Source organism: Ursus americanus, chromosome 4 (genome assembly GCF_024610735.1).
Source record: "Ursus americanus isolate L20-20 chromosome 4, mUrsAme1.1.p, whole genome shotgun sequence".
Taxonomy (NCBI): Eukaryota; Metazoa; Chordata; class Mammalia; order Carnivora; family Ursidae; genus Ursus; species Ursus americanus.
This window is the reverse complement of record NC_142130.1, coordinates 22,752,347-22,769,442: the sequence shown is the minus strand read 5'-3', so window position 1 is coordinate 22,769,442 and position 17,096 is coordinate 22,752,347. Positions and strand designations below refer to the sequence as shown.

At 45.2% G+C, this 17,096-nt stretch overlaps 1 protein-coding gene across 2 annotated transcripts in view; it reads left to right on the top strand.

Annotated features, from left to right (window-relative positions):
• Positions 1-5,198, top strand: part of ETV5 (ETS variant transcription factor 5) — a 58,186-nt gene extending 52,988 nt beyond the window's left edge. For both annotated transcript variants that reach the window (XM_087861474.1, XM_045776621.2), the window contains exon 13: positions 2,659-5,198. In XM_087861474.1, coding sequence (XP_087717600.1) covers positions 2,659-2,880 — 222 coding nt within the window. In that variant the 3' untranslated portion in view covers positions 2,881-5,198. The remainder of the gene's footprint in view (positions 1-2,658) is intronic.
• The last annotated feature ends 11,898 nt before the right edge of the window (positions 5,199-17,096 follow it).

Sequence of the window (17,096 nt, the reverse complement as noted above, 5' to 3'; positions counted from 1 at the left end):
AGGTGAAGATAAAGTCTTACAGACTTTCTAGTGCTTCATACAGACTGTAAGGCTATTCCCAGTCTGGGTACCATCACCCAACTCCTGTTTCTTCACCCACTTGACTGCTTTCACCAGCATGGCCGTCTCCTCTTAATTAATGTACTATTTGTTTACCAAAGAATATACACCACGTGCATGGAAGTCATCAAGCATATTAGAAAATTAAAAAAAAAACAAAACCTGTTAAACTATCATTCTCTTTAAGAACTAGAACATTCCTAATGCCTTCATCACCTGGCCAGCCGATCATGACCTCATCACTCCGAAGCATCTAAAGTCCTGAGGCTGGGTCTCCTTTCCTGCTTCCGGTAGCACCCGCACGTATCTCTATCACGGCCCTGCTGTCTGCAGTGGAAGCTCCGCGGGGGCAGAGCTGAGGGTTTAACTTCAGTGCTTGGCACCGAGGCGATAGATCCTCTAGGATGGGCAATCTCTTGACTTCCCCCTTTTTGTAAAGTGTACAGTTCAGTGGTTTTTTAATATATTCACAGAGTTGGGCAACCGTCACCACAATCAATTTTAGATTTTATCACCCCAGAAAGAAACCCCAAACCCATTAGCACTCGCTTTCCATTTTCCCCCAAACTTCACACACACACACACACACACACACACACACACACACACTCCCCTTCTAATGTTACTATCAGGTGGAACCCTAAAATTCAGGAGGAAGAGCTATTACTTCTTTGCTGTTCCCAACCCCAGATCCAGACTGAGGGAACGTGACCAAGACACAATCACTTGAACTGCCGACAGTGAGTTGTCCCTATGACTAGGTCCTCAGTTGTTTCAGGAAGTAGAGGAGAACTTCATTTCTGAGAACAAAACAGGCGATGAGTTCAGGAAGGCACAAGAATGCAGCTTGGATGGTCAGACCCTAACGCGCCCATTTATTAGTTGGGTGCTTTATATTAACCTCCCAAAGCCTCTCCTCCCAATAAAAGTGGGGATTAAAAACAAAAACAAACAAACAAACAAAACACCCTGCTGTAATATCACAGGGTAATGTATGTGAAAATGTTCCGGAGATAATACTGTGCTATCCACTGTAAGGGATTGCTGTTCTACTTACGACATGAGCCATGAGTGAAAGAGAACTAATTCAAGGTGAAGGATAGCATGCCTGTGCGGGGAGAGACCTAGAAAAGCTGGGGTCCCACACTCTCAGCTTTTGAAAGGGAAAACTGAGTTGCACAGAGGTTAAGACTCATTAGTGACTGAACCAGGATGGGAAGCCATCCGCTCCTGGCCCCTGATCTCGTATTATTTCCACTGTGCCCTTCTGCTCCACTCTCTACGTGTATGTACTGGCTTTCGGGGGGGCGGGGCGGCCTCAAGAGATTTAGCGTAAGTCTGTAGCTTAAGAAAACTCGCTAGGGTTGCTGGAGCGCATACACCTGTTACCCTTAGTGCTTGCTTCGGTGAGCGTGTTGCTCGTCCAGCTTCACGCACTCAGCCCCTCATTCCTACTGTTTGAGCTCCAGAGAACACTGGTGCAGACAGCCGTGTTCTGGCAACTAGACAGACATGTCACCGTAAAATAAGCCTTCAGACCTATTAGGAGAATTCTACTGTTACCTCTCCAAGCTGCCACCATAGCAACAGATTTTTTAAACCCAAGATTTGGAAACAAAGCCATATTTCTGCAATTAAAAAGAGATTTTAGACTCACAACAGAACGACCGAAGGGCAGGATTAAACTCAACCTTTCACATTTTTGAGCCTAAAAATGTTCATTTTATCAGCAGCCTTCCCTTGCCCCTTTGCATTACCCAAGCAAAGCGCATTATCAGGTTTGATTTTCAGCTGTAGGCGTCCTCTTGCCTGATGCTGGACAACCAGCAGAGAATGGCTGATCCCATTGACCTGGATGGCTCACCAGCCACATCGTGAGGCCTTAAATCAAGACGCTTGGTTCTCATAGTAATATAATGCATGAAGTTCATAAAAAGGTAGTTAGCAGTTCTTCAGTATAGCAGAACCATGGAATACGTCATTTAAAACCACAGGTAAGCCAAAAAGCAATTCTGTTTGGCTTTGGAACACATTTAAATTTCCACATAGGCTCTACTGATCAAATTCCTAGCCCTTCCAAATAACAAAGCCATACTGTGAAGACTGTGAACTTTGGAGGTAACTAAAAACACGGTCTGACTTCTGCCTTTCACTTTTCAATCCTCCTTGTAACACCAAGCACCGGCCTCGGCGTAACTTTTCTTTCTAAGCTGTGAGTATGACACAGTGAGAATTTTCCTCTGAAAGAACCCAAATAAATAAATAGATAAATAAATACGTACATACATAGACAGATAAATAAATTAATTAATTAAATAAATAAATAAATGGCGAGCCTATCTAGTGTGAATTTGAAATTCAGATGTCTTCAACTGCTGAGTGGTGATGTCAACAAAACACTTGGCAGATAACAGGTCCCCAAGAGTCATCAAAATAAATCGGAATGATTTGGACAATCAGCTACTGATGAGCCTCCTTTGGTCCCTGGCCCCTTGAGAACTTGATGACGTACAAACACCTCATCATCCTTCCCTGGGCTTCCCCCTCCCCCTGTGCCCTGTTCCAGCTGGGCCTGAGAAGGTGTGTGTTCTCTCGCAGGTGGCAGGGGAGCGATACGTCTATAAATTTGTCTGTGACCCGGATGCCCTTTTCTCCATGGCCTTCCCTGACAACCAGCGTCCGTTCCTGAAAGCAGAGTCCGAGTGTCACCTCAACGAGGAGGATACCCTGCCGCTGACCCACTTCGAAGACAACCCGGCTTACCTCCTGGACATGGATCGCTGCAGCAGCCTCCCCTACGCCGAGGGCTTTGCTTACTGAGTTTCTGAGTGGCTGAGCGGCCGAACCCTAGAGCTAGCAGTTCCCATTCAGGCAAACGAGGGCAGTGGTTTTGTTTGTGTTTTTGGCTGTTCCTAAAGCTTGCCCTTTGAGTATTATCTGGAGAACCCAAGCTGTCTCTGGATTGGCACCCTTAAAGACAGATACCTTGGCTGGGGAGTGGGAACAGGGAAGGGGCAGAAAAACCACCAAAAGGCGGGTGCCTCGGCTCTGCTCCTGACAAGGTTTCTGGGAAGAGATGGCAATGGAACCTCCTTCCCACGGACAATATATGCAAAGCAATACCTTGTTCAGGTTAGTGCCCACAAGCCAGGACAGAGTGTGTGACAATCTGCATTGATCATGGACTACTAATTGCCTTTACACAGAAGGGCTCTGATTTGCACAATTTATTGAAAAAGAAATGACAACCCCATAGAACGGTCGGCTAAGAAGCGGGGGAGGCTCAACCCCTGAAGGGTTAAAAGTAGATCTTACAATTCGGAGAGCTCTTCTAGCTCAAGCTGAAATGTTTCCCCCCTCGGTCTAGAAAGAAGGGGGGAAAGTCCGAACAGCTGTTACCCACTCCATGGTTCTCAAATAATAAACCGTTGCTACTCTTGGGAACCTTCTAGCCATGCGGTCACCAAGTAGAACAAGCCCCCTCTCTCTTCCCAGTCACACGGCTGTGTGTGGACGGCTTTCATTTTAGAAGGGTGATTTACACTTTTGACAGTATTTTGTTTTGCTTTGATTCGGGGGATCGTTTTGTTTTGGTGGTTGTTTTGGAAAAACAGTTTATAAACTGATTTTTGTAGTTTTGGTATTTAAAGCAAAAAAAAAAAACAAACCTTTTGGTAACTGTGCACTGCGTCCTTAGCGGGGCGGTGCCGACTGATGAAGACGCTGCAGCTTGCAAGGGGCTTTGCTGGGGGCGCCCCCTGAGCCGCGCACAAGCCCACTCTTGTTGCCTGCTTTGTGCTTTCTGCACCAGACAGCCCGACGGAACATTTGCACCTGAGTTGTACATTTTTGAGGTGTGCAGGGCAGCCTGGACGCACCGCTTCGATTCTATGTGTATAGTTCCCCACGTCCTCTAACATGCCCTCTCTGGAAAGCATATGTACATAATACACGTCAGCCGGCCACCCGGTGGGAACCCTGGGGATGTCTCCCCGGCCATGACCGATGACGATTTCCATTTCATCAGTTTGTTTTGTTTTCTTTTTTTTCCTTTAATTCCTGGACTTTAAACCCTGCATAGGATTCCATAGGGTTTGAGATGTACGTGTGACACTGACAGGTAAAACAGTGCTAGCGTTTTAGTTTCCCGCCACCTTCAAAAAAAAGAAAGAAAGAAAGCAAAAGAAAAAAGGTTTACTCCGGTTGCTGTATGATATTGGAAAAGTTTGCCACCACCCAGCTAAAGCGATGTGCAAGTCGGCCTCAGAGGCGAGGGGAAGTTGCTAGGAAGTGGTAGTGCCTTGCTGCCGGCTCCGCCGAGAGGACCCCGCGCCCCCCGCAGCACTTAGCGCGGTGAGCACGACCGCGGGCTGCATCTGCGCCAGACCGCGCTGACTCGTGGGGGCAAGAGACATGCTTTGAGTTGTTTGCCTCTGACAGGGGTGCTCGCCCCGTCTCCGCCAGTCCCCCTTCTGACCAGCAGCAGCACGTTTGCGAAGAGGTTCATAGGGAGAAGGGGTGCGTTTTATAGCGATGAACACACGAGGTTTTCCTCTATTGGAAGCTAATTAGCCCGCCAAGGTATTGAACCTCTAGCTTGGGCCTTAATTAGCATTGTACTCTAATCAAAGGACTCTTTCCCAACCATATTTATAGCTCTCTAACCTACACATAGTCTATATATAGATGCATATTTTACCCCCAGCCAGCTAGAGATTTATTTGTTGTAAATGCTGTATAGGATTTGGGTTTTTTTTTTTTCTTTCTTATCCTGGTTTGGGTTTTCTTTTTTTGATGGATTTATGCTGTCTTAGCAAGTATGAAAATAACCTTCTGTAGCCTGAGCTCCTCCCCCACCCCCCCTGCTGTAACCACGGGGCCTGTGCTGTCACTGGACACAGGATGGCGCATCACCGTTGCATTCCCATGGGACTCATGCACCTCCCGGATGGTTTTGGTTTTTTATCTGTTTTGTTTTATTTTTGCTTCTTTTCCAGAGTGTGGAAAGTCTACAGTGCAGAAAGGCTTTAACCTGCCAGTTGATTTGAAATACTTTCCCCTGCGCAGGGCCGTGTGCGTCCTGCCAAGCTGCGTTATATTCTGTACTGTGTACAATAAAGACGTTTGCTTTCAGTTTACCAAGTGCCTGAAACCTGCCTCTTTCTTGCCCTCCCTGGTCTAATTTGAAAGCAAGCAGAAGCCGCCTGGCTTCCTCTCTCTCTCTCTCTTTCTCTCTCCCTTCCCCCTCCCCCGCCTTTCTCCCTCCATCCCTCTCAGCTACTTAGCCTTAGCAGTGGCCTGGAGTGGAGACTAATTAAAGGACTGTTACCTGGAAATAGAAGTGCACAGTGCCCTTTGGCCTCACCTCTTAAATTCTGGCTAAAAATTGGATCCGGAGCCGTAGGAGGTAGAGAGGTCCTCCTCGAAGCCAGTGGTGCGCTGAGACCTCCCCAATCCCCTTGAGCCCACCTCCATGCTCAGAATTAGTAACCATTTTCTAAAGCCTACTTCCCATTTGGACCCTGGATGGTGTGAAAGTTCACTAACCAGGCTAGGACTGTGAGTTCCAGAGTGATTCTAGCTCAGCGCCTTGGATACACACTGGACAAAACAGTAAGCACCTAAGTTCTTCATTACTAATTTTCCCCCCACAAGCTTTGATATTATCGAGTAAAATTTTTACCAATATCTGGCCCTTTCCTTGAGAACAACAAAGACTTTGGAAAGTCTTGACCTGTTTTTTTCCTCGCCGTGCAGCAGAAGGATACTTTCTTCCCAGTGTGTCTCCTCCTCATGGGCATGTATGGCATGGGACAGGTGTGGAAGGAAATACAGCGTGCAGGGCTGTGTGCGAGGCCTTGCCATGTTCCTCTTTCACGCTTTTCTGCACCTTCCTTGGCTTTTCAAGACTCCTATTAAAGGAGAGAAATAAGTAGAACCTTTTTTTCAGACCTCTAACAGAAGGCTTTCTGTAAGTTTATCTACCATCTTTCTTTCACTGTTTTACAAGCCCGTGAGTGTACAAACTTCTGAGACTGACTCTGCACAGCGGCTCGAATCGGAGCTTGTGAGGCATGCATGCCTGCCACATAAACCCATTAGCTTCGACAGATTAAGAAAAGATGCTTGGGGAGAAGGCAGGGGAGCCCAGGACAAAGCGAGCTCTGCCTCTCAGCTTCACCACGGTAAGGCTGTGACAATCAGTTCCCCATTATTCACGGGCTCATTATCCAGGCTGGGCCCAGACCCAGACCGTTAACCTAATGCGGGAGGTCACCAAACACTGGGCCGCCCTTCTAGCGTTGGGCGCTAGCATAAGGAAGCCCAGAAAATGTGAAGTTTACTCTTCATCGAGGTCCCCTCTCATGAGCCAAGCCAGGCAAACAATGCTTAGTTGTGAGATGACAAAGAGGTAGTGTGAGGGCAAAAGAATGTGGTCATGAGAGCCAGAGTATGTGCAGAATCTAAATTCTAACGCAGCTGGGACAAACGTAAACTAATGGGGAAGAGAAACGTTCATGGACCCAGATGGTTGGACACCTGAGGCGATCCGTTGCCCGGTGGTCCATGTGGCACTGTGTGTGGCCTCTGGAACACAAGCAAAAGGGGGAAAAGGCCAGAAAAGCATCAGTTGTATGTGCGCGCATGTGTGTGCGTGTGTGTGTGGGTGTGTAAGCATTGCTTTTATTTAGCACAAGCGCATCGTACTTGAAGTAGACGCTGGGAGTGAGAGTGGCGCACAGACCAGCCGCTGGGTCCTGATCCTGGCAAAGACACGGATGGCCCAGACACTGGTCCTTGAGCGACCAGCCTTTCTTCAGCTCCTCCAGTTGACAACCTGACTATACCCCAGCCTTGGTTTGTTGACCTTGGCAGTGAACCTCAGCTAGCTAACCTTTGAATGGCACTTAACAGTTTACAGAGCATGTTTTTGTCCCCATTATCTTTTTGGCAGGCTTTCTTAAATGGTAACACGCTGTTGAAATTGAATCTGAAAATACGGCTGTGAGCCTCCCAAAGTACTCTCTTGGAATGTTCACAGTAGCTACTGTGGGAGGAGGACCCGACACGGGGGTTCTGGCCCCAGGTCCGGGGTTGACTGGATTAACTCGATGATCTGGGGCCGTCCTGGCCCGGTCAGTGAGGGCACTGACGAGCCGCTGCTTCCAGATCTCTTAGGAGGTATGGGAGAAAGGAGTGCCTTTGGGAATTCAAGGGGTTTGTGTGTTTGTGTGTGTGTGTTTGTATACACGTGCGTGCACAGGTTTTAACAGTTAAAAACATTCTCGACATTACTTTAAGGAAGCTCTGAAGATTGCTGAGTCCCACCATTAAAGGTATGTTTGTTCACTTCCCAGGCCTCGCCTGAGCACCTGCTAGATGCCAGGCACTGCCGGATGCTGAAAATCCATGATTTAAGACGGCATTCTTCAAACAGAGCCCTGTGGGTGGCACGGTAGTACCTGCAGTGACTCCGTAAACGCCGCCGTCGCCCGCTCATAGCGGCTCAGACTCAGACGCCGCGGAGCCCACCTTACTCAGACCACGCCGACCAGAGGCTGGGGCCCAGCTGCTGCCCCAGCTGCCTGAGGGTTGTTCCCAGGGATGTGAAGACCTCGGTGTACTTCCGAACCAGGAAGAGCAGAGGGCAAGCGCAGGGGTCCGTGCGCTGGGAGCTGTGGGCGGACGCAGTCACTCAGGTGGGCTGCGGGGCCGTGGAGTGGGCGTGGCGGGGGCGGCTCCACCCTCCTGTCACATCAGCAGGGCTCTTCTGCATGACCTCGGCTTTTGGACCTCCATACTTAACGTGGGTGATTCTTTGCTCGCCTCATTCTGTTAACAGACATAGATCAAGCATCTCTTTTGTATCAGACACTGCAATAGAGGCTTTGAGGTGGGGGTGGAGGTGGGGGACACACAGGGAAACCCACCCTCCCCTAAATAGCTCACAGGCTAGTGGGGAAAATGGTCTTCTACTGAAACTAGAATACAAGTTGTAACTTACTAATGCTCGTCCAATAAATTGTGCCTATTCTATGCCAGGCACTGCTCTAGGATTGGTGGAAGGAAAAAAATAGGTACAAGTCTCTGTTCTCAGGGATCTTACGTCTGGGGAAGGGGGTAAAAAACTCCTGAAACAGTGACGTTATTCATTAGATGGTGTTAAGTACGATGGGGAAGAATAAAGCAGGGAAGGGAAACAGTAAATGGTGAGTGTGGGGGTTGCAATTCTCAGTAGGGATGTCAGAGAAGACCTCACAGCTGGGTAAAGACTTGAAAAAAGTAAAGTAGCCAGATGGATATCTGAAGGAAAAGCATGTGGACAGAGGGAAGGGCAAGCATAAGGCCCTGAAACTTTGAATATATGTGGAATATTTAGGAATAGCAAGGCGTGTGCCTCCAGATCAGAGGGAGTGAGGTGGGGGCATAGTCAGAGGCAAAGGCAGAAAGAAGAAACTGTGGTTGTATTATCTAGGGCCAGGCAGGCTCTTTAAAGACTCTGACCTTTCCTCTGTGAATGTTTAGCTGTTAGAGGTTTTGAGAGCGAAGTGACATAATCTGACCTATATTTTAAAGGACCACTCTAGCCACTGAGTTGAAAATAGATTGTAGGAGAACAGGGAAGGAAGCACAACCAAGTAGTAGGCTCTCCAGTAATGCAGGCGAGGTGACATCATGGTTTGGTCCAGGGCACAAAGACGCCATAGTCTGGGTATATTTTTAAGGTAGAGCCAATAGGTTTTAGATGTGTAGAGTGAGAGAACGAGAAGAGTTGGTTATGGCTCCAAGGTTTTTTGGCCTGAGCATAAGGAATTGCGAAGTTGCCATTTACAGCTATTTACTGAGATGGAGCAGGAGAAATTGAGGGTGAGAGTGGGGGGAAAATAGGCATCCTGTTTTGAACATATTAACTTTGAGATGCCTATTGGAAATCCAAATGGGGGGGAGGGGCGCCTGGGTGGCTCCGTCGTCGTTAAGCGTCTGCCTTCGCCTCGGGGCGTGATCCCGGAGTCCTGGGATCGAGCCCACATCAGGTTCCCTGCTCCGCTGGGAGTCTGCTTCTTCCTCTCCCACTCCCCCTGCTTGTGTTCCCTTTCTCGCTGGCTGTCTCTCTCTCTGTCAAATAAATAAATAAAATCTTTAAAAACAAAAAAAAGAAATCCAAATGGGAACATCGATTCGGATATACGAGTCAGGAGTTCAGGGAAGAGATCCAAGACTGTAGAAAGAAGTCATCAGAGTATATTTAAAGCTGAAGCTAGATGAGATCACTAAGGGAATAATATGTCTAGATAGAAAAAAGAAAAGTTCCCAGGATGGAACCCTGAGGACTTCAAGACTAAGAGGTTGAGGCGATGGAGAAGAACCATGAGAGGAGAAGGGGGAAACGTGGCTAGTCAGGAAGGGACGATCAGAACCGTATTTCCAGGAGAAAGGAGAAATCAATATGGCAGATGCTTCTGGTGTGTCAGTAGGGTGAGGATGGAATTAGCAACATGGAGTTCACAGATTACTTGCGCATTTCCACAAAGAAAAAGATACACAACCGAGTGATCGAAAGAAGGTTTGAGGCAGGGATCAGCGAAGGCTCCATGGATTCAGAATCCTGGGCTTGAGTTCGGCTCAGACCCTCTCACTAGCCTTTCCATTCCCTGGCTCTCAGAGTCTGAAAGAGTTCTGGTTATCACTGCCAGGTGTCCAGCCCAGAAGGTACTAGCTGAGCGATTCAGGGATAGAGGAGGAGAGATTAGGTTGCTGTCACCACCATCTTTGCCATTCCTATGGAACTCTGTTCTTGTTCTGTGCTCTTACATTTCTTTTTTTGAAATGTTAAGTGTTTTTAAATAACCTTTCTTCATATTACACAATTAGCATATGTTCTTTGTAGAAAAACAGAAAAAACTTAAAACTATTCTGAAAACTCCACCTAGAAATCACAGTTAACACTTTATCATACATCCTACCACATGGCTTTTCTTTTTTTTTTTTTAATTAATTTATTTATTTGAGAGACAGAGAGAGTGTGAGCAGAGGGAGGAGCAGAGAAAGAGAGAGAGAGAGAATCTTCAAGCAGACTCCCCACTGAGCCAGGAGCCCTACAGGGGGCTCCATCCCAGCACCCTGAGATCATGAACTGAGTCGAAATCAAGAGTCCGTCACTTAACCAACCAGGAGTCCTATCCACATGGCTTTTCTCTGTACTGTTATTTAATTATAAAAATAAGGTCATGCTGTACAGTGAGCATAGTTTTGTTACTTATTTTTTAAACAACATATTTTGAATATCTTTCCAGATCAGGAAGTCTTTTCCTACAGTAGCATTTTTAGTGCCTCCGTCATATTCCACAGGACGTATGGACTATAACATTTTTGAGCAGTCCGTTTGCTGGAGATTAAGGCACCACAAATAGATAACTAAAACCAAGCCAAGCAATCTCCATCCTCCAAAATCAAACAAACAAAAAACAAGAATTGGGCTTTTTCTGGTGTTCCCAATTAATAACTAAGTCCTACTAATGTTACCTTCTAGAAATCTCTCACATCCACGTCCACCAACGCTGCCATTGCTGATCCACAGTCACCTCTCAGTGGACTATTGCCATCACCCCATAACACGCCTTGCCACATCCACGCTTACCGCCCCCAACCCCTTCTCCCTACTGTAGTCAGGGTGATGATTTTTAAGCCCAGATTATGCCCTCACTTGAGACTCTCCATCGACACCCACTGGAACACCTAAAATTTAAAAAGCCTAATCCTACCACGTGTTGGCGAGAATACAGTGCTGAGGGCGTGTAAAGCGGTGCGACTTGGAAAACTGGTGGTTTCTTATAAAGGTAAACATGCATTCACTTTAGGATCTAGCAATTCCGATCGTAAGCCTTTAGCCAAAAGAGAGAGAGACTTGTGTTCACAAAAAGACCTCTGGGAGGACATTTAGAGAAAATTGATTCACGATAGCCACGAAAAGCAACCCAAGTTTCCATCAAGGGAAGATCAGATAAACAGGTTGTGGTATCCATACAATAAATATTACTCAGCAATTAAAAAACGAAAATGAGCTGTGGTGATAGAAATCAGAAAGTGACAGCAAGGTGTGGATGGGCAGGAACTGGTTAGAAAGCAGGGGAGGGAATTATGCTCTGGGGTGATAGAAATGCTCTGTTGGTTTCGGTGATTGTTACACGTCCATTTGTCAGCACTTGGGAAACTGAAGTCTGCTTTTTTTTTTTTTAAGATTTTTTATTTATTTATTCGACAGAGATAGAGACAGCCAGCGAGAGAGGGAACACAAGCAGAGGGAGTGGGAGAGGAAGAAGCAGACTCATAGCAGAGGAGCCTGACGTGGGGCTCAATCCCATAACGCCAGGATCACGCCCTGAGCCGAAGGCAGACGCTTAACCGCTGTGCCACCCAGGCGCCCCTGAAGTCTGCTTTTTATACCATGTTAAATAGTCCTCAAAAGAATATTTCCAGTCATTTCTTGGGATAAACCAAAGTCCTTAACTTGGCCTTACAACGTGAGTCCTTCCCTATCTCTTCAGCTTCATCTTGCCCCATTCCCTCTTATTGTTGATGTTCCAGCCTCCCCCCTACCGCTGCCCCCCCCCACCCCGGCCTCCTGGTGCCTCAACCGTGCCTTGCCCCCTCCTGCCCCAGCCAGACACAAATCATTCTCTGGACCTGAAACGTGACACTGCCTTCAAACCATCCCTGACCTCCAACCAGCTTAACCTCAACACATACTTTAATCTCAATTCAAAGGTCACCTCAGAGGAAAAAATAATCAACTACTCTCACAAGTAAGTGAGTGATTTCAATTTCCTGTCCTTCCTAGCTTCGCTCTCTTCTCCCATTATCCACTTTTTCCACACTATCTTTTTTTTTCATAGCACTTCTCACAATTCTTAATTTTTCATTTATTTGCAAGATCAGTTGATTGCCTTTCCCAATAGACTGTAAATTCCATGAAAGCAGGACCCCGTATACTTTGCTTAAGGGCTGTATCTCCAATACAGAGGAGGTGATTAAGAAAGATCTATTGAGGGGCGCCTGGGTGGCACAGCAGTTGAGCGTCTGCCTTCGGCTCAGGGCGTGATCCCGGTGTTCTGGGATCAAGCCCCACATCAGGCTCCTCCGCTATGAGCCTGCTTCTTCCTCTCCCACTCCCCCTGCTTGTGTTCCCTCTCTCGCTGGCTGTCTCTATCTCTGTCAAATAAATAAAAATAAAATCTTTAAAAAGAAAGATCTATTGAAAAAGTAAATACAGTAATCAGCATCTTTGTTCTTTTATGACTTTCAGGATAAAGTTCTAGAAGATGGACATTTAAGCAAAGGGTAGGCATATTTCAAGGTTATTTGTATGAACTGCAAAATTTCACCAAAGACTGGGATTCGTACTTGGTTCTTATACCCTTTGTCTACACAAGGCATTATTTATGCTTACACCTCAATTTGCCATTCCCTCTTTCTTTTGCTTAATTTACTTATTCAGATATTACTTATTGAGCACCTATTACATACCATGAACCAAGCCAGATATTTAGAATTCAGCAATAAATGATATCAGTAGTTTTCACGTTTTTTGCTTACATACCATTGAAAAGAATTTTTAAAAACTAGACACCAGTTAGCACTATCTTAAGTCAACATTTAATATTTTCTGTCATATTATGAAAAGTTGAAAAGGATATCATCTCCAATTTATTGTAAATTCTGACATCTTAAAATATAATTAACAAAAGGGGCGCCTGGGTGGCACAGCGGTTAAGCGTCTGCCTTCGGCTCAGGGCGTGATCCCGGCGTTGTGGGATCGAGCCCCACGTCAGGCTCTTCCGCTATGAGCCTGCTTCTTCCTCTCCCACCCCCCCTGCTTGTGTTCCCTCTCTCGCTGGCTGTCTGTATCTCTGTCGAATAAATAAATAAAATCTTTAAAAAAAAAAAAACAATGGATTCTATATATGCTACCAATTTAATTACGACCATCACTAAATTTCATTATTGATTATCTCCAAATTATACAATCTCTTCTTTCACAGACTTTTATGTCATTCTTTTTTTTAGAGGGAAAGGAGGGGCAGAGGGAGAGGGAGAATCCTGAGCGGGCTCCATACCCAGTATGTAGCCCAACACGGGGCTCGTCTCACGACCCTGAGATCATGACCTGAACCAAAAATCAAAAGTTGGACGTTTAAGCAACTGACCACCCAGACGCCCTTATGTCACTTTTTTTTATCCTTGAATCCATATTTCCATGTACACCCCCAAAAGAATTTAATCTGATACAATCTATTTTTACGCTGGGAAGTCTTTAACCTGCCTTTTAATCTTACTCTATCATACCTGTATATAGTAAATTGTTTTAAATAATTTCCTTTGGCAATAAGGCTTTACATGTTAAAAAATTACTCTGTATTGAGTGATTACTAAATTAATAGTTCACAATTGATCAAAGCAACATAACTATATAACCAAATCTGGTATATATTTATTAACATTAAAAAGTAAAAATTTATCAAAAATGAATCTGTCAGGGATCCCTGGGATCTTGTTTTTCCATTAGTTCACTGTATGAATGGGATAGGTTTTAGTGTCACTTGTATTCCTAATTTTCAATTTTAAGTAAGTGCAAAGATACTCCGTGGGACAGATAGTGCTAGCTCTCCGTCAAATTCATTTTCTTCTTCTCCCTTGGTAATAAGATTGTCATCATAACATTGGCTAGACTATATTCCCCAGCATCCCTTGATGTTGCTGTGCCCTTTATCAATATATTGTCTCTCAGCTCAAATTCATCCTTACTGTTTGCTTGGTGAAATGAATCCGGGCCCCACGTGCATTCTTTCTTTGCCAGGTGGCAGTGACGCTTTGTCTAGAAGGCACTGGAGTGACCCTGAAGGAGAAAGGGTTTGACTTCCTAGTTCCTGTGTGCGGGCTTCTGAAGTTATCCCAACTTCTCTAGCATCTAGCTGCTGAATGCACAGCTAGCAGCTTCCAGCACTTTGTTCTGGCACTGCCTGCCTGCAAGGGTTTTAGAGCAGAGTGCCTGCAATGCCTGCCATGCTCACATTTCCTCTAGGGCCTGTGTGGGCTCCTGTAGTGCCCAGTAGCCAGCAGCAACCAGCAGCCAGAAGCTTCCCTTGCTGCTGTAGCCTGCCAGTCAGCTTTGTAGCAAAGGACCTTGAGCAGCTTTTTCTTGTACCCAAGAGCGTAGATTTCCTGCAAGTTCTACCAGGCAGGAACGCTCTGCCCTTCAGTGAGCCATTGTCATACCCTCTAACACAGTAAAGAATTAACTTAGCAGGCTTGCATTCTCCAAACCTTGCACGTTCCGAAAACTGGTTTGGCCTTTGCCTGGCTCCGGAGATAACCTCTAAGCCCTTGGAACATCCTGCCTGACAAATGTCTTTGTTTTCTACCTAGGACCTTGGGCCATGCCACAGAGTCTACGCTAACAACGTGATTTATACTCGGGGTGCCTTGCACCACATAGTATCAATTGACCTCTGGAGGGTTGAGCAACTGAGGTGAGCCATATGGGTAGCAAGCCGTGCATACGTGATCAGCCCCCAGTGGAAACCCTGGACCCCACAGCTCAGGTGAGCTTCCCGAGTCGGCAATACTTCATGAATGTTTTCACACGTCACTGCTGGGAGAATAATGTGCTATGCCCCTGGCTCCACTGGGAGAGGACAACTGGAAGCATGTGCCTGGTCTCTCCTGGACTCTGCCCCGTGGGCCTTTTTTCTTTGCTGATTTAAATCTGTAGCCTTTCACTGTGATCAACCGTAACCTTGAGTATAACAGCTTTTCTGAATTCCTTGAGTCCTTCTCACAAATCATGGAACCTGAGGGTGATCTCAGGGACTCTCAAATATACCTTTCCAATAGGGACACCTGGGGGGCTCAGTCGGTTAAGCGTCTGCCTTCGGCTCAGGTCATGATCTCAGGGTCCTGGAATTGAGTCCCACATCGGGCTCCCTGCTCAGCGGGGAGCCTGCTTCTCCCTCTCCCTCTCCCTCTGCCACTCCCCCTGCTTGTGCTCTCTTCTCTCTCTCTCTTTCTCAAATAAATAAATAAAATCTTTAAGTAAAGTCTGATCTCAGCCCTGAGGGGTGAGTAGGGAGGGTGTTGGGAGCCTTCCTTGGTGTTCTGTCTCACCCTAGGGCTAGTACCCGCTCGTCATATCTTCTATTCCTTGACTTCTGAACTGCCAATCCCTTGTTACTCCAATCTCTTGTATTCCTTAATAATTCTTCATATTCAACTCTCCCTCTCCCTACTCAACCACTTTGCCTGGACCTGTATTTAATCTGATAGTTTCCAAAAGCATTCAAATATTGAAATATTAATTTCAATATATCTTTGCCACTGATATTAGTTACCTATTAGTACATGAAAATATTACCCACAAACTTTATGGCTTTAAATAACACACGTTTATTTTCTACCAATTTCTATGGGTCAGGAGTCCAGGTGTGACCTACTGAGTCCTCTACTTCAGGGTCTCATAAGGCTGCAAAGTGCCAGCTAGGAAAGCAGTCTCATCAGAGGCATGGCTGGGACAGGATTCTCTTCTAAATGCACATGGTTGTTGGCAGCAGAAAGTTCTCTGCTGTCTCTCAGCTCTTTGCCACACTGAGGTCTGCCCGGTATGGCCATTTGCTGCCTCAAAGGCAGCAAGGCAAAGTCTGTCCTAATAAAACTGGAGTTATACTTTTATGTAACAAAATCATATAAGCATAGTCACGTACATCCCATTATCTTCGCCATATTCTCTTAGTTAAAAGCGAGTTCTAGGTCCCGCCCACATGGAAGGAGAGGATGTTGCACGGAGGCAAGAATACCAGGGAGTAGGGATCATCAGAGGCACCCTAAACTCTGTCTGCTGCATCACTCAGGACTTTTTGTTTAAGTGTCTTTGTTTTATCACATGCTTGAACTCTATTTGATCGAACTTCAGAAGTTCCCTTTAGATCATTCAATAATAAACATTCTGAAAAATATTTACTAGAATAATTTTTGGCAAAGCTGGGCCTCGTGGTCAAACCTGTCAACCAAACTGGACTATGACTAACTTTTTGTCAGAAAAAGTCAGATCTCACTTTTCAGGTCATATAAATGTATTGATACAAAATTTAAGAAATACATAAAAACTTGAAAGAATACATTTTATAGCACATATTACTAAAAGCAGTCAAGATCAAACTGGTGCATGTCTGATATAATTGATCACGTCTGAATTACCAGACAAGATGATAATGGTAGTACTCATTACTTTATAATTATTCAGTGTGATATGTGACTAAAGTTATCAATTATTATTAATGTGATGGGTATTACTGAAAACAAGATACTCCTTCAGTAAATGTGTGTCCATGTGGGTATTGAACTCTGGTGGACAGCTTCTGGGGATAATGCAATAAAATAATGCATTAAAAAGGCCAAAATAGCTCCATTAATTTCATTAGACATTATGATTAAATTTCCCATGTATTTAATGAAAAAGAAAGGTATATACTGCTAAAACTAATTGGTCCAGCAGCTAGCATATAATTTTATTTTTTGTTAATAAGAACTGGAAAATCTTATTATAAGCTGAAATAAGATGAGTATTGACTATAATTGCAATGCACATTTCATAATATGATTTGACAAAAGAGGTTTGAACTATTTTATTGAACGAGGCATACCAAATTTGAAAGCCCTTGAGATTTTTATATAGTACCTATTTTTGTGTGCTTGCATGAAGGGTACTTTGTTTGCAAATTTGTCTTTTTGTAATTTCAAATCTATGGCAAGATGACACAGTAATATAATAGACACATGTAAACATTTCACTTAAATTCATCTAACCTTCTACCTATTTATAAAAGTATATAAAATGAAAGCACCTAAGTTAAATAACTTTACCAAGCCTATTGTCTAGGAAAACACATCACAAGCTGAATTTGTCTGATATTCTCTCGTGATTAGACCCAACTAAGCATTTTGGGCAGGAATACTCCTGAAGTGTTAGTGTACTTCCTCTCCCA